This window comes from Spea bombifrons, chromosome 8 (genome assembly GCF_027358695.1).
Source record: "Spea bombifrons isolate aSpeBom1 chromosome 8, aSpeBom1.2.pri, whole genome shotgun sequence".
NCBI lineage: Eukaryota > Metazoa > Chordata > Amphibia > Anura > Pelobatidae > Spea > Spea bombifrons.
In genome coordinates, this window is record NC_071094.1 from 15347111 (window position 1) to 15365668 (window position 18558).

The window sequence follows — 18558 nt, forward strand, 5'->3', positions numbered from 1 at the left end:
GGTTTTGCCAGGTGCAAATTGATAAGGTTCCTCCTCTTGGGTATTTTATATCCTTTTTCCAACTTAGATAATTGCTTAATGTATCTTTTCTTTCGTCTGTCGGCAACTAATTGGGAGGGCGTACAGAACCCACTTGGAACGTTGTCATCGTTCCCCATTCCGCAACGATATCGTAACCTTGTCCGCAACCGTCCGAAATCTTCTGATACGAGCGAGGCACACACACACTGTAGTAATATTATGCACTGGGGACAGGCGACTGGGCTGTCCAAAATAGTGTTAGTCTTACGGCACCGTCTGGGATCAGAGCAACTGGGTTGATCAGGTGTAGACTTGTAACACTTTACCGATTCCTTCCCACTACAGTGTGTTTGCCAGAAAAGGGAGGCACCACAGTTCAACAAGTGACTACGACAGTATATTTACATGGGATTCTTTTATTGCCTCTCGAGGGTGCGTCAACCACCTGAGTTCCCTCCTCCGAATACACACGTGAGTAACGAGTGACACACAAGGTAGATAAGAAACGATCTTACCTTGTAACTGGGCTGCAGTCCCAGGGTCCAATCGTCAGCTCACGGCGTGAACTCTCCCCAGGAGGGACCTCCGACAGGTACGACTTCCTCGAGCCCCACGTTGGGCGCCAACTGTTTTGGATGCTTTCCAATAAAGCCTTTCTTCAATTGTTGAACTGCTCCAAATTATGTGAATATAAATGTACGTGCACGGAGAGAGAAATAAGACACACGACACACTCTGGGTCAGGGTCCAAAATCACTCTGCTTTATTTTGTTTATATTATAGATTATATAGTGTCCGGAAAGAGGGACGTCAGGTTACGTAAAGCTTATTAATTGGTTAATCCTGAAACTATGCGGAAATAGGCAGAAAGGCAGAAAACAGTTAGAAGCAAATATTAGATACTTTCCTGCAACTAGATATAGCCAGGATGGCGCTTGCGGTTAGTAAAATATAGATAACTGAATACACTGCTACTTGCGTCTCTCACGTATCTGCGTGAGGTGTAACCCTTTATTGGTCGAGGCCAGCTTATATTCATTAAAGCAATAAGCGTTTCTTGCTGATATATTCTAGTTCCATAACACTTACACATCCATGCTATCACACACACACAAATTCATTCATTCACAGATTCATTCCCTCAATCAGACATACTCATTCACACAACCTACCCCATCCCCTTAGCTGCTCTACAGCTCTCGATGCCGCTCACAGACTTCAGCAGGGGGCGCGGCCTCCCTCGTTCTCCCCACAGAGGAAGCAGGACTGAAGCAGAGAATAGACCCTCCCACAAGTAAGCAGCAGGGCTCTTGTGATCCTGGCTGCCGATCTCACGCGGGCTGCACCTCGAGGTTTCGCAGGCCGCATTTGGCCCCTGAAATAGGGCATGGGCAGTGGATCCCCAAATGCCAAAGTTCAACGTTGAAAAATGCGCATACCCCAAATGTGGCCCTTTTCCCCCCAAAACAGCCAGGCAAAATCATTCATGTGAGGTATCGCTGTACTCAGGAGATGTTGCTGAACACATATTGCGGTGTTGTATGACAGTGACATATACCAGAACCTCTTAAATCATACCTGAAGTAAAATGTGTGTGAAAAAACAAATGCAAAAAATGACTACCACAAAGTTTGACAAAGACTGGTGGTAGATATGGTGCATGGAAAGAGTTAAAATAGTAGCATTTGAAATACCCTGGGGTGTCTAGTTTTCAAAAATATATGATTTGATGGGATAAATTGCATTGGCCGGCTTCAAAGATACCCGAAATGGCACATGGGGGGAAGAATTACCAGATTTGGAAAAAATGGCTTTGAAATAGCAAAACGCTACCTGTACTTATTGCCCCATAACGTGTAGAAGAAAGCAAAAAAACATAAAAACATTGGGTATTTCTAAACTCAGGACAAATAGTAGAATCTATTTAGCAGGTTTTTTCATTACCTTTTATAGATGAGTAAAAGATTTTTCAACTAAAAGTTAGAAAAACTTTTTTTCATAGTAAATAATATGATACAATCAAAACAATGTCATCTAAAGAAAGCCCTTCTTGTCCTGAAAAAAAACAATATATAACTTGTGTGGGTTCAGTAAAGAAGAAAATTACAGCTAAACACGAGCAGCCCAGAAATGTTTAAACGGCCATTGTCACGAAGGGTACAAAAAGTAAAATCAGCCTTTGTCACAAAGGGGTTAATGAACATACCCGAGGTGGGTTCGTAGTTCAAAGGTTCTTGTGAAAAAATGTTGTTCAACCTTTTGACTCTTTCATTTCGCCATAATGAAAAATATTCTGCCCCATGTGCCCCGGCGTTTGGGTCTGATGACCCTACGTTTATGCAGGATTGGAAGAACACATTGGATGAATGCTCTTTCAACCTTATGAAATTAATTGTGAAAGAACTGATATGTAACACATCTGAATATGTGGACTGCTTCTTACAAAAATGTGTATCTAAGATCCCTGCGTACATCAAAGACACCACACATCTACTTAACTTATTAGATTCTATAGAGTGGTCTCAAGGTTGGCTGTGGGCCACAGTATATGTGTCTTCCCTCTATACGGTAATAAGACATGATCAAGGAATCAAAGCGATTAATAAAACACTTATGGAACATATAGAGATTACTACAGTACAAAAAGGATTTTATTTTGGAGTGCATTGATTTCATTTTAACCCCTTAAGGACAATAGGGGTTTTTACTCGTAGTATATTGTGGGACAATGGCTATTTTAACATTTTTCGGTGTTCCTGTTTAGCTGTGATTTTCTTCTTTCTCATTTCATGCTCCCACACATATTATATATTGTTTTTTTCAGGACAAACAGGGCTTTCTTTAGATACCATTATTTTTTTCATATCATCTAATTTACTATAAAAAAAAATGATAAAATATGGGGATTTTTTGTTAAAAAATTACTTTTTCTCACTTTTTAAACAAAAAACTTTTACTCATCTGCAAAAACGAATGAAAAAACCTGCTAAATAGATTCTACTATTTGTCCTGAGTTTAGAAATACCCAATGTTTTTATGTTTTTTTGCTTTTTTCTGCACGTTATGGGGCAATAAGTACAGGTAGCGTTTTGCTATTTCAAAACCTTTTTTTCCAAATCTGGTAATTCTTCCCCCCATGTGCCATTTCGGGTATCTTTGAAGCCGGCCAATGCAATTTACCCCATCAAGTCATATATTTTTAAAAACTAGACACCCCAAGGTATTTCACATGCTGGTAATTTAACCCTTTCCATGCACTAATTTTACCACCAGCCTTTGTGAAACTTTATGGTAGTAAATTTTTTTGTATTTTTTTCACACACGTTGTACTTCAGGTATAAATTTATCGCTCCTGGTATATGTCCCTGTTAAACAACACCCCAATATGTGTTCAGTAACATCTCCTGAGCGCAGTGATACCCCACATGCATGGGTTTGTTGGGTTATTTGGGAGGTAAAAGGCCGCCTTTGTGAGGTGTGTATTTTTTGGCCATTTAGACATCTGATCCTACTGCCCCCATGTCCCATATTTGGGACACCTTTGAACCCGGCCAATTCAATTTATCCCATCCACTCATGCATTTTTTAATACGAGATACCCTATGGGCATTTGTAATGCCAATATTTTAACTCTTTCCATGCTGGAATTTTTGTAAAGATAAAGAATTTTAGGACTTGCTTATTAATTTTTTTTTTTTTTTTTTTTGGTGACAGTGGGGATTTTTATATGTTACCATATTATTTTTATTTTTTTAAACATTTTTTATTTAAATTTTTTTTAATTTTTTTTTTTTTCTTACTAATCACTCATTAGTGAGCTGGGCTCCATTGACCTTGCATGGTTGGATGCAGTACCTGCATTCAACCTGCAGGAGGAGCTCGAGAGTTCACAAGAGGGTCTGGATAGACCCTCTATGAACTCATTTCTATTGTTGATGCCATCCTGTGAATGACGGCAACGTCATTTACAGGATGGCACTTGTGGTTGCTCTTCGGAGCAATCACAAGGTGATCGGGGTAGGGGGGTAGTGTTACTGACATGCCTCGATATCGAGGCATGTCAGTAACACCATTTATGCTTAGGAAGCGATTCAGATCGCTTCCTAAGCTGTTTTAGCCGGGCGCCGCCGCGATCTTTCATGATCGGTGCAGCGGCGGCCATTTTTCTTCCGGGGAGGGCTGCCAAGGGCTGCCCTTCCCGGATCCACGGTCAGCCTCACTTGGGAGGCTTCCGTGGATGCTGCAAAGCCGCCGATCGCGGCGATGCAGCTATTTAACGGCAGCCCGTACATGTACGGGCATTGTCGTTAACCCGTTGCACGGCAACCCCGTACATGTACGTGGATTGTCGTTAAGGGGTTAAAATACAATTATTTTTCATTCAAACACAATTTTTACCTTCAGTTATGTGGTACAGCCATGGGTACCAGGTTTGCGACGAGTTATGTCAATCTTTTTGTCGCAGAATGGGAAACAGAATATATATGGCAGAACAACCCATTCGATGCGGACCTGTTACTATGGAAAAGGTACATCGATGATGTTCTCATTATATGGAAGGGAACACAGGACAAATTACATTCATTCATAGAGTATATTAACAAGAACCAATACAATTTAAATTTTACTTCAAATTAGGGCTGCAACTAACGATTATTTTAATAATCGATTAATCGGCCGATTATTTTTTCGATTAATCGATTAATCGGATAAAAAAAAACAATATGCAAATTTTTCGTTTATTTAAAAGAATTTAATGAACTGGATGTTAAAAAACAACTTAAAATTTACATTAACATTCTTATTTTGTTATGATGTAATAAAAAACAATATTTTCAAAGTACAAGAACCCAAACACAATATTTATGAAACAAAATAACCCCAAACATTCTGAAAAGAGGTGGACTATTACTGTTCAAGAAACTTTGCCCCAGCACTTTGCACTTTGCACCCAGCACTTTGCACCCAGCACTTTGCACCCAGCCCTGGCACTTTGCACCCAGCACTTTGCACCCAGCACTTTGCCCCAGCCCTGGCACTTTGCATCCAGCACTTTGCACCCAGCATTCAGCACTTTGCACCAGCACTTTGCACTTTGCACCCAGCCCTGGCACTTTGCACCCAGCACTTTGCACCCAGCCCTGGCACTTTGCACCCAGCACTGGCACTTTGCACCCAGCACTTTGCACTGTGCCCCTGCACCCAGTCTCTAACTCTGCCCTGCACCCAGCCCTGCCCCCACATTCTGCCCTGCCCCCACACTCACACTCTGCCCTGCACCCACTCTGCCCTGCACCCACACTCACACCCTGCCCTGCATCCCCACCCCCACTCTGCCCTGCACCCAGTCTCCCACTCTGCTCTGCACCCACACTCACACCCTGCATCCCCACCCCCACTCTGCCCTGCACCCAGTCTCCTGCCCTGCACCCCCCACCCCCACTCTGCCCTGCACCCCCACCCCCACTCTGCCCTGCACCCCCACCCCCACTCTGCCCTGCACCCACACTCACGAACCGCTCTGTGCGAATGGAGCCACTCGCACAGAGCGAACCGCTCTGTGCGAATGGAGCCACTCGCACAGAGCGAACCGCTCTGTGCGAATGGAGCCACTCGCACAGAGCGAACCGCTCTGTGCGAATGGAGCCACTCGCACAGAGCGAACCGATTCGCTCTGTGCGAGTGGCTCTGTGCGATCCGTGCACATAGACAGAAGAATACTTACCTCCGGAACGCGTCACATCCGTCACGTAGCTTGAAGAAGGCGGAGACTGCAGAGCGTGTAGCAGAAGCGGGGAACGCTCGCGGAGGTAAGTAAAAGGAGCCGAGTGCTCCAACAACGAATTGATCACTCGATTAATCGATAACGGAAATCGTTATCGATGATTTCCGTTATCGATTATTATCGATTTTATCGATTCGTTGTTTCAGCTCTACTTCAAATATACAACATGATAATATAGAATTCCTTGATGTGGAATTATTTACAGAAGACAATAAAATCTACTCCAGAAATTACACAAAACCCACAGATGCCAATGGTTTTATAGACTACACAAGTTGTCATCACCCAACATGGTTAGACAACATTCCAACGGGGCAGATGATGAGAATAATAAGGAATTTGTTCACAAGATGAGGATTTTCTCAAACACACCACGGAAATCAAAAAACAAATTCAAAGAGAAACGCTATCCAGTAGAGTTACTAGATACGAGCCAACTGAAAGTTGAACAAATGGATAGATCCCACTTATTGAAAGATAAACCTAAAAACCAAAAGAACAATAAAGATTTCAGTTTTCCTTCATGACAAAGTATAACTCCAAGGCCCACCATATTCAAGCGTATTATGCACAAAATTTGATGTGCATTTGATCCTGTGAGTGCAATCATTTACTATCTATTTTATAAGGTTTATCAACAGTATCACACTATTAGTTGTGTCTTTTGTTCTTCAGCTATGTATTACCCTAACATGAAAAGAAATTGAGAAGCACACGAAAAACTTTCAGCACTATTGTGAATGCAACTTACATCACATTATCAACATATTATTGTTTGTGAACATTCTGCACTATTGTTTTTTTACCTTTTTTTTCAAAATCAAATGTTTATTTGGTTTTAATTTTGTAGTGGGCGGTAGAGAGGGTACAGAAGAGAAGAAGGGAAGGGGGGAGTATCACATTCAGTAAAGCTCATTTATCAATAATTGAAAAGCAATATCAAAGGGTTTTAGCATACAATAACCATACACATGATGATGTAGAGCAGGCATGTCCAAACTTTTTTCGAAGAGTGCCAGATTTGATGAAGTGAACATGTGCGAGGGCCGACCATTTTGCCTGACAATTTTTGAACCATTAAAATTAAATGCAAATTAACTATTTTATGCAAAGTTTATTGTAAACGGCATACTTTTCATTTTGTGACTTGGACGACAAATCTAAACAGGTGTTAAATCACTCTGCCTTTAATATCAAAAAAACAGGAGGCTGAAATATGTCAGGAACATTGTAAAGTACATTACACAAAGTAATAAAGGTTGTCTGTCAACTTTTAAGTTAAAAAAATGTGAAATGCAGCACATAGACTAGGTCTGGTTCAAAGGCCGTGGTTTTGACGCGCAAAACGTCACGCAGGTAAGAGTCACTTAGTCTTGTGCTCACGTGGTTCTTGTTAAATTTCATAACAGAGAATGTCTTCTCACACAAATATGTTGAGCCAAACAAGCTCAGCATTTTCTTAGCCAATGTTCGAATCTCTTGAAACCGGCTCTTATCCAGTTGGCGGTAAAAGTTCACAAGAGAGAGCTGTTGGTGACAACTGCGTAACTCGCTGTCACAATGCATCTCAATGAGCTCGAGCTGCAGCTGATCTGGAGCATCGTCGGGGTCAACAGAGAATGGAGAGGAGAAAAGGATGATCTCCTTTTCAATAGCTGCAAAATCTTGAAAGCGCCGTTGAAACTCCCCAGCCAGAGATGTGATGTCTGCTGCATACCTGCTCGTTTGCTCACTGATATCATCCTGTGGAAAACTGTTAATTATTTCCTGCAACGCTGAAAAATGAATGGTATTGGGGTGTGTTTGTGATAAATGCCTTAGGAAAAGTTGCAGCTTTGTTCCAAAGGCTTTGAGGTGTGAATAAAGCTGATGAACCGCTGCATCTTTGCCCTGAAGACTCGTGTTCAGTACATTCAGATGCTTTGTTATGTCGACTAGAAACCCCAAATCAGCCAGCCAAATAGGATCAGATAGTCCTCACATTGGTTGTCCCTTTGTTTCCAAGAATTCTCCAATTTCCTTTCTGAGAGAGTAGAAACGCTGCAGTGCAGACCCCCGACTGAGCCATCTTTTACTTCGTTATGATATAAAACATCTTCGTATTGAGCCTGGATATCCAGTAGAAACTGTTTAAACTGGCGGTGGCACAGGGCTTTAGAGCGAATAAAATGAATGGTCTTCAGCACCGGTTTCATAACATGATCATATTTGAGATGTTTAGCACAGAGAACTTGTTGATGAATGATGCAATGAAGTTTAATAGCTTTGCCTCCTTCTTCGATCACCTTGTTACAGATTAGGGTTGATAATCCACTTTGTTCACCAGCCATGGCAGGTGCCCCATCAGTAGTAATCCCAGTAATTTTGTTCCAAGGCAGTTTCATGTCATCTATGGCAGAACTAACAGAAACAAATAAATCTTTTCCTCTTGTTTGGTCCTTAAGGCTCTGGAGGTCAAGTAGCTCTTCAGTCACATTCATTTCATCGTCCACCCCTCTCAGAAAAATCAGCAACTGAGCTGTGTCAGAGAGGTCCGTGCTTTCATCACAGGCTATTGAAAAGAAGTCAAAATCAACTCTTTTGACATTAACTGCCTCTTAATATCTGATGAAATTTCTTCAATTCTCCGTGCTACAGTGTTACGAGCCAGGCAAATGTTGGAAAACTCTTGCTTCTTCTCGGGACAGATATTCTGCACCATTTTCATAACGCATTCTTTGATAAAGTCACCCTCAGCAAATGATTTGCAATTTTTAGCAATTAACGTTGCCACCTCATAGCTAGCCCTTGTGGCATTTTCATTTGACTCACGGGTTCTTGTAAAAAATCGCTGTTGTGACATTAAAACAGCTTAAAGTTGCTTCAACTTTTCACCGCGGTTGCAGCCTGTTGTATGTGCTATGTCTCGACTTGTAGTGTCTCTTGACATTAAATTCCTTATAAATAGCCACAGTCTCTTGGCATATCAGACAAACACAGTGATTCCGTATTTCAGTGAAAAAATATTCCACTTTCCACCTGTCCTGGAAGCGGCGTCCCTCACGGTCAACTTTTCGTTTCTTATTTGTAGTTGCCATTATAAAAATTGGCCAGAAGGGGAGAAGTTATGTAGAGAGTACAAGGAGCAGAGGGTGGAACAGCAAAGATAGGATACTGCTTTATACCATAACACAGGCAGACAATAGCAAGCTGTGCAATAGTAACACATCAGTTGGTCGCCCTTGTGGCTATGTGTGCTGGCGCAGGGAGAAGGAAAGCCCAAATCTCGCGACATCCGAGATCACAAGATTTGGGCTTTCCTTCTCCCTGCGCCGGCACACACAGCCACAAGGGCGACCATCTGATGAAGAAATTGTAGGGGAGGGTTAGATTTCAACCCTCGTCTACAGTAACTTTAAACAGGGTTCATGTTTGACCGTAGACGAGGGTTGAAATCTTACCCTCCCCTACACAATTTCTTCATCAGATGCCCTTGTGGCTGTGTGTGCCGGCGCAGGGAGAAGGAAAGCCCAAATCTCGCGATCTCGGACGTTGCAAGATTTGGGCTTTCCTTCTCCCTGCGCCGGCTGATGACACCAAGTCCTGCGACGAGGGATCCCAGGAGTTCTGACTGGAGCTCGGGGACTCACTGGGGGGCTGTAAATTCTATATTTGGGCAACTTAGCTGTGGGGCTGTATCAATCTTTGGACATGCCTGATGTAGAGTATAGAGATGTAACACGGCATAGTTTAGCATACATCGGTGAACATCAATCGTAAATAAAGCAAAGCAGAGAATCAAGTATCCCCCAACGAACCCAGGTGATGAAGGACCAAGGTATTTATGAAGTGTGTCTACCCACGAATAAGAGCCGATAAAACCACATAGCTGTATATTTTTCCCTGAGCTTTTATCAAGGTAGTGGAGAGATCCTCAATTATTTGTATTTCTTCTACTTTAGACATCCAAGCCTGCAACGTAGGAGGGTTTACATACCTCCAACATAAAGGTATATTATTTCCTGCAGCGGCAAGTGTCTAAGAACAGATTTCTTATACTGTGAAACAGTACAATGTGTCTACTCTGTATTTCTGATCTATTTGACATTATTTGCCTGCGTTTTGGGTCACAAGAACATTTGTGACCCCAAACATTTGAATGGTAATGTATATAAATATGGTTTAAAAAGAAAGCCCCAGAAATGTTGCAGAAATGTTGAAAATGCTGTTGTCCACATGTGTAAAATTGCCTTTGTCCTGAAGGGGTTAAAATCAAACTGTTAGCAATTGAAGACCATTTTATGGCTTGCAATTGGTGTTAAAAAGTATTAAGGATTTTAGATAAAAGGGACAATGCTAAATAAAGTAAAGGCATGTATGTATTTGGTGTGTCTTAAGTTCTAGTAGACCATTTTGTCTCTTTTGGAGCATTTCATATCAGTCTACATATTGTATTATTACAGAACAGTTACTACTTAACTTTTACTCAATATGGGATTCTGTGCATATTTCCATTTAAGAAATCTCTGGAAATGTTGAAGACCTTTCTCTTGTGGACTGGACTCAGCAGTGGTTGGCAAATGGAACCCTTTTCTTCCATGTTTTCCTGCATAATGTAGACCACACCTCCACAAGCATCCCCCCAACCATACAAGACCCTTTGCAAGAAATAGATGAGCAGTATCATGTCCTTAGTGTCTCCATCATGGTAAGTTAAGTAGAACTTTTTACAGTATAAAGCATGTTTTGTACATAATGGGTTGAAATCAAAATTATTTTAACAAATTGATAAGTGTTTTTTTTGTTATAGAAGTTGTAAACTCAACATGAATAAATGGCAAATTTCTTAGCTGTCTTAGACGTGTATGGTATTCTCTTATCTTTGGTTTAATTTTTTTGTAGTGATGTCCGGATCATGATCGAATCGTTCTTTTGATCCGATTCTTTTCAGTGATCTGAATGAATTGGTTCAGTAGACTGAACGATTCATTTGTAACAGTTCTGTCGGTGAATCATGCAGTTGTAACCTGATCCTGGAGTGAGTCATCTGCACAGCACACAGACTCTGGGATCAGGTTACATTAATTCACAGAGGAACAATGACTCATAGATTCATAGAGTCATTCAGAGATTCTAATCTTTCAGAGAATGATTAAGAGAATCGTTCAGAGAATGATTCAGAGAATCTCACTGACATCATACTTTTATAAATAAATACAAGATTAATCTTCACTGCCCCAGGATTTAGATTCCCCATAGTTTGCCCCTTTACCTCTAACTGCACCTTAAGTGAACTTTATTAAATTCATTAAATTAACCCTCAGTCCTCAGTATTAAATGAACCCTAAAGACCCCATCAACCATAACTGCCCCTAAATTAACCCTAAAGACCCCATCAACCATAACTGCCCCTAAGTTAACCGTAAAGACCCCATTAACTGTACTCTCATAAATTTTATAGTGTTTTGATGACTTTGACCCGGCTTTGCTCAAGACCTTGTATTTGGTTCCTGATTCAGTTCTACGTTCCTGATTTTGGATTTTCTGGCCAGGCTTGTCTGATTCTGATTCTTGCTCCATGACTTGGTTCCTGACGTATATATGTGTCTATCCCCAACTGGTTTCTGATTCCTCTCTGCTGCTATTTTAGATGTCCAGTCAAAAAACAACATAAAGAGTTCAAGATGAAAATATACCACAGCTGTCAACCCAACTATAGTATTATAGCATTTAAAGAAGTAGTTTTTCTCCACTTGGGTGAGGTCTGCTTCGTGTTTACATTGCAGAAACTTTTTTTTTTTGTAGGGCGGGCTGATTGCAATGCTTCTGCTATTGCTTGTTTTTTCTGTTGCCCTGTATGCTCAGCGTCACTGTTACAAGCGGCGGGGGATTCCACAGAAGAGTGCTAGTACAGAGGCAACTCATGAAATCCACTACATTCCTTCTGTGCTACTGGGAAATCATTCACACGACTTTCGAGGTTCAAGATTGCAACCACACAATGCAGTTTTGGGAATGTCCTTACAAGAGACACCTATTTTGGATGACTGTGACTGTGAACATGAGAGTTCACCTTACTGTCCTGAATTAGGGGCCCGTGCAGCAGAGTACAGGAGTCATATGGGTCAAGCAAATAAGGAAGAGATGGAGGAACAGAAACGTGGTGAGTACAGTTAATTTCTTTTATCTAATTCCATTATGTGAACAAAACAAAATAATGAATAATGAATTTTCCATTCAAGTATTATCATTATTTTATGTATCATTATTATTATTTATTTATATTACACCATCACAGGATATTACGAGTAGTACAAAACAACTATTTTGGTTTACAAAAACAAAAAGATCAAATCTTAACACATCATAATTCATAAAAGTCATGTCCCCCAACCACCATATTCAAACCTCCCACAATCATTATAATATTCCTCCTCACCATAATTTCCAAGCAACATTATCAACCCATATTGCCTCCATATCACCCCCTCTATTTCTGTACCCTGTACCTTCCCTCAGCATGCTTGATTCATATTTTTATATGTGTATTAATCCCTTGCCTCCTACTTCCGCTCTTGCTAAAGTTACTAGTGACCTAGTAGTTGAGTACTTACTAGTGAGTAGTTGCTAGTAAAGTTGCTAAATCCAAGGGCCGCTACTCTATGCTTATCCTACTTGACCTTTCTGCTGCTTTTGACACTGTTAACTGTATTATTTCACTAAATTAATATAATTAATAAACAACATCACAGGTATTTATTATTAGGTAACTGTTATGCAAGCCCAGGCAATACAGGATAATGGGCTCACTATGCAGGAGCGGTGGCGTACTCGCAGGTGCACAGCAATATCGGAGGCAGTAGGACAAATCAGGGCCAGAGGCATGAGAACTTAACAAGCCGAGGTCGGGGCAGGCAACACAGGAGCGATATCAGGAAACAATAGCCGAGGTCTGGTACACGGAAATCATGCAGCAAAGTTACAGGAACAAAAACACAGAACACACACCCAGAGCACAGTAATTGTGACTCATTGCACGGGCACTATAGAACAGGGCAAGGGGGTTTAAATAAGGCTAGAGGCGAGGAAAACAGGAAACTGGGCCAATGGACCCGCGATGACGTCATCGCGACCGACGCCAGCGAATGGCGTTGTCGCGATGGCAACAGCGCCACAAAACAACAAGCTCTGCCTGTGTGACCTCCGCGAGCGACGCGGAGGCGCCACACAGGCACAAGCGGTAATGGTTTGTTGGTAACCACCCGATCGCCGCAGACACGCCGAGTGCACAGAGGGGACGCGCGAGTGGCACCTTGAGGGAGCCGCCCACCAGTGACTGGATGACGTGGGAGCCTGGCAGAGAAGGTAGGCATTTTGGTCCACTAGGGGGCGCTTGTGTTTTTGGTCGGTTTTTCAATTTGAAATACAAACAAACAAAATACTTATAATAGTGTAGTATGTCAAAAAAGCCTCTCAGTATAAAAAGTGGTGTGTATGCACTCACACTTTAAATGAGATGATCAAGCCTTGTGTATAACCACCGCGTTCCGTATAAGAAGCATATGTGGAAAAAACAAAGATATAAAGAACACAATGGTGTGGTATTTTCAGCAGGGTCTGGCACGCCAGAACGGATTTGCACTTACAGTCAGCCACCGATGTGTCAGGCGTGTAGGGGTTTGGTGTCCTCAATCCTTCCCGGTCACGTGCTTGTGTATGGGAGTAGTATATACATTGATCCACCACGAGGAGATATATATATATATAAAGAATGAATTTATTCTGGGCATATGCCCAATGTGATAAAATACACTAAATGTATAGGCTAAGCCTATACCGTTCTTTTAAAAGTTTAAAACAATAAAAAATAAAGTAAAAGGTAGTGAAAGTCCAAAAATATAGGGACGGGAGCTCGATCCGTCCGTTCCTCTACGCGTTTCGCCTCAAATGCGGCTTCCTCAGGAGTATTCTTCGTGTTGTTTCGTTGATGTTTTTATGTATAAGGGGAGCGCCATCTTTGGTTCCTGACGCCTGCGTGCGTCTGACGTCAGCGTGAACCCTCCTCTTTGCGTCCCTCTTTGTTGTATGGAGTATCGTTTGTTCGGTTCCGCCTCCTCCATCTAGTGCAATCTCCTCCATTCGTTTGATATCGCGTGGATTAAGGGTAAGTATCCGATTTTACAAGTGGAGAGAGAGAGGTTGTTAACCGAAGAACATACATGACAACATTTCTTTCCTAATCAAACAGAGATCGGACAATTTATTAATTCTATTTCTATATATTTTTTCTTTTTTTTGTAGGTACGTTTCCCGTTTGGAGGATGATTTTTATTTTCATTAGGGGAAGGCTATTCCCGAAGACCCAGAATGGGGTATATATATCTTAAGTTTGTAAATATAATTGAACCGGGGTATTTTATGAGAGGGTCATGAATCAACCGGATCTGGGAAATGAGTAAATTTTAGCAAATACGCTGTGGTCAGTAAGATATCCCTGTGAAACTTTTATGTGGAAATAAAATCAAGGTTTAAAAATAAAGAATAGTAAATAATAAAAAATGTTTCTGGTGTCTATTTCATTCAAGTGTATGTATTGGTATATATATCTGCTCTATATATTTTAAGGTAATGTACATATAATACACTGATATCTATAAATGAAGGAGAACATGAGAAAACAAACAAATATTTTTTTTAATTGATGATCATGCAAGGATATGTGTGTATTGAATCCTCAATTAGACTCATATTGATCTGTTTGTTAATTTATATATGTGCTAGGATGTCCAATTCCATGTTCAGACCTCCTTTCTTAAAAGTTTTTAATTTAAAAATCCACTCAGTTTCTCGTTTTGATAAATTTTCTATTGTGTTGCCACCTCTCCAATTCGGGGGGACCCAGTCTATACCCATAATTTTAAGATTTTCTATTGAAAATTTTGAGCATGTATTACAGTGTCTTGGGACACTGTGTTTAATGTTCTTATTCCTTATATTGCCTATGTGCTCTAGAATCCTTTCTTTTAGGGGTCTGGATGTCCTCCCTACATATTGGATCCCACACCCGCATTCTAATAGGTAAACTACATTTTTTGTCGTGCAGTTTATAAAATGTTTGATTGCATATGTTTGACCTGTGATGGAACCTATAAAATGTTCTGTTTTCCTGGGTAAAAAAAGCTGAGGAAATAAAACAAAAATTTATTGAAAAAAAGTACCCAATTGCGAGGTTAGACAGCAGCCTGCAACAAGTGGTCAATACGGATAGACTTCAATTATTAACGAGGAAAAAAACTGACATAAAAATACCAAAGGACTACAGTTTCTCCTTTTTTACCCAGTACAACACCCAAGCACACAAGATCAAGAAAATACTCGAAAAACATTGGCATATACTCAAAAATGATGATATTCTTAATAAGGTATTGCCAGATAAACCACAAATCATTTTTAAGAAAACAGGATCACTAAAAACTATACTAGCCCCAAGCACTTTACCCAAAAAAGACACTAAGAAAAATCCACATTCCTTTCTAGGTGACAAACCCAAGGGCTTCCACAAATGTGGCCACTGTAGAATGTGCACTTTTTTACCCAGGAAAACAGAACATTTTATAGGTTCCATCACAGGTCAAACATATGCAATCAAACATTTTATAAACTGCACGACAAAAAATGTAGTTTACCTATTAGAATGCGGGTGTGGGATCCAATATGTAGGGAGGACATCCAGACCCCTAAAAGAAAGGATTCTAGAGCACATAGGCAATATAAGGAATAAGAACATTAAACACAGTGTCCCAAGACACTGTAATACATGCTCAAAATTTTCAATAGAAAATCTTAAAATTATGGGTATAGACTGGGTCCCCCCGAATTGGAGAGGTGGCAACACAATAGAAAATTTATCAAAACGAGAAACTGAGTGGATTTTTAAATTAAAAACTTTTAAGAAAGGAGGTCTGAACATGGAATTGGACATCCTAGCACATATATAAATTAACAAACAGATCAATATGAGTCTAATTGAGGATTCAATACACACATATCCTTGCATGATCATCAATTAAAAAAAAATATTTGTTTGTTTTCTCATGTTCTCCTTCATTTATAGATATCAGTGTATTATATGTACATTACCTTAAAATATATAGAGCAGATATATATACCAATACATACACTTGAATGAAATAGACACCAGAAACATTTTTTATTATTTACTATTCTTTATTTTTAAACCTTGATTTTATTTCCACATAAAAGTTTCACAGGGATATCTTACTGACCACAGCGTATTTGCTAAAATTTACTCATTTCCCAGATCCGGTTGATTCATGACCCTCTCATAAAATACCCCGGTTCAATTATATTTACAAACTTAAGATATATATACCCCATTCTGGGTCTTCGGGAATAGCCTTCCCCTAATGAAAATAAAAATCATCCTCCAAACGGGAAACGTACCTACAAAAAAAAGAAAAAATATATAGAAATAGAATTAATAAATTGTCCGATCTCTGTTTGATTAGGAAAGAAATGTTGTCATGTATGTTCTTCGGTTAACAACCTCTCTCTCTCCACTTGTAAAATCGGATACTTACCCTTAATCCACGCGATATCAAACGAATGGAGGAGATTGCACTAGATGGAGGAGGCGGAACCGAACAAACGATACTCCATACAACAAAGAGGGACGCAAAGAGGAGGGTTCACGCTGACGTCAGACGCACGCAGGCGTCAGGAACCAAAGATGGCGCTCCCCTTATACATAAAAACATCAACGAAACAACACGAAGAATACTCCTGAGGAAGCCGCATTTGAGGCGAAACGCGTAGAGGAACGGACGGATCGAGCTCCCGTCCCTATATTTTTGGACTTTCACTACCTTTTACTTTATTTTTTATTGTTTTAAACTTTTAAAAGAACGGTATAGGCTTAGCCTATACATTTAGTGTATTTTATCACATTGGGCATATGCCCAGAATAAATTCATTCTTTATATATATATATATCTCCTCGTGGTGGATCAATGTATATACTACTCCCATACACAAGCACGTGACCGGGAAGGATTGAGGACACCAAACCCCTACACGCCTGACACATCGGTGGCTGACTGTAAGTGCAAATCCGTTCTGGCGTGCCAGACCCTGCTGAAAATACCACACCATTGTGTTCTTTATATCTTTGTTTTTTCCACATATGCTTCTTATACGGAACGCGGTGGTTATACACAAGGCTTGATCATCTCATTTAAAGTGTGAGTGCATACACACCACTTTTTATACTGAGAGGCTTTTTTGACATACTACACTATTATAAGTATTTTGTTTGTTTGTATTTCAAATTGAAAAACCGACCAAAAACACAAGCGCCCCCTAGTGGACCAAAATTATCTTTTCTAACACCGGGAGAGTGTTATTACGGGTTGCAGCTGTGTATCCGGTTTTAAAGAAAGGAAAGTATCTTTCGTTATTTTTTCTTGGACACTTTATTGACACTGGTTTTCTCACAACTTTTTGTTTCTAGAGAAGGTAGGCATAACAGTAACAACACAAATACACCCCTCCCCCAAAGAACAACAACCCACTTATCTCTCTCTCTCTCTATATATATATATATCCCTGAATGGCTACAGGACTTCCACCACCTGCCTAAACGGCCGATCCGGCTTGCCATATTAAATTTAAAAAAAATTTGGGGATGTGTAATAGAATGCACTGCCACTTTGGACCTACCTTGAATAACTGCCACTACATCCTACCACCGATCCTCTAAGTTATTGGGACCAGCCTAAGACCTATGCCACAGACTTTTGTAAAGATCAGGCGTTGGACACTTTCATGATCGTCTCCGTGTCACCTATGCACAAACAGCATTGCGATCTATCGGACAAGGAAGGATAGTGGAGGACTATATTGCAGAGTTCCGTGTTCTGGCAGTTGAAAGTACATGGAATGAACCTACACTCCAAGACCAATTCCTACTTGGATTTTCTGAATTTCTTAAAGATGAATTGGCACATGTGGGTAACCAGAAAAATCAGAAGGTTTGAGCGAACAGCCACACCTACACCCTATCATCTTATGGGCCCTTCAAAATCTGCGGTGATCCTGTCTTCTGTGCATCAAACAGAGGAACATATGCAAATAGGGTTTACTTGCGGTGTCTATATGTCTATGCAGTGGAATGTCTATGTGCTTGAACCAAAACTCCCCATATCAAGCCTGCAGGCCTTCCCTGTCCACTACCTGTTCCTACTGATCATCCTGACCTCCCTCATTCCATGGACCTACACTTCTCTTTTCATTCATGCTTGTTACTACATCCTAGAATTCTGTTCTTTCTCTAGATCTCTGGTGGCGTGTACCTCTTTAGACAGGTGCGGCCCCTTAGACACAGGCTGCCTCTTTTACATAGGAACTTGTTTGCTGTTGTTCAGGCATCGGCGTGGGTCTTTGTCAGGGTCCATGGAGAACCCCCCAGCGCAGTCACTCACCTGAGTACCCGCTGACTTGGGGTACCAGCTCCCACGCCACTGCTCTCACCGCCATCACCGCTCCTGCCACACTGACGGTCTCAAAGAGCACGCACGCAAGCCTCCACCTCTCCTTATTCACTCCTGAATGGAGAAGGCGGGGAACGCGCACCACCGTCACCACGTACAGGGGGTAGGGCGACCTCTGGTAGTAGATTTAAAAATGAGCACTGAGAATCATTCAGTGCTCAGTTATTGTGCCGTTTAGAGCTATATTTGTTGTTCCTCCTGATT

The 18558-nt window shown here is 40.9% G+C and overlaps 1 protein-coding gene across 1 annotated transcript in view; it reads left to right on the forward strand.

The window, feature by feature from the left end:
- ASTN2 (astrotactin 2) overlaps positions 1-18558 on the forward strand; it is a 715352-nt gene that overhangs the window by 49860 nt on the left and 646934 nt on the right. The window contains exons 2-3 of the mRNA XM_053473898.1: positions 10306-10493; positions 11591-11948. Coding sequence (XP_053329873.1) covers positions 10306-10493; positions 11591-11948 — 546 coding nt within the window. The remainder of the gene's footprint in view (positions 1-10305; positions 10494-11590; positions 11949-18558) is intronic.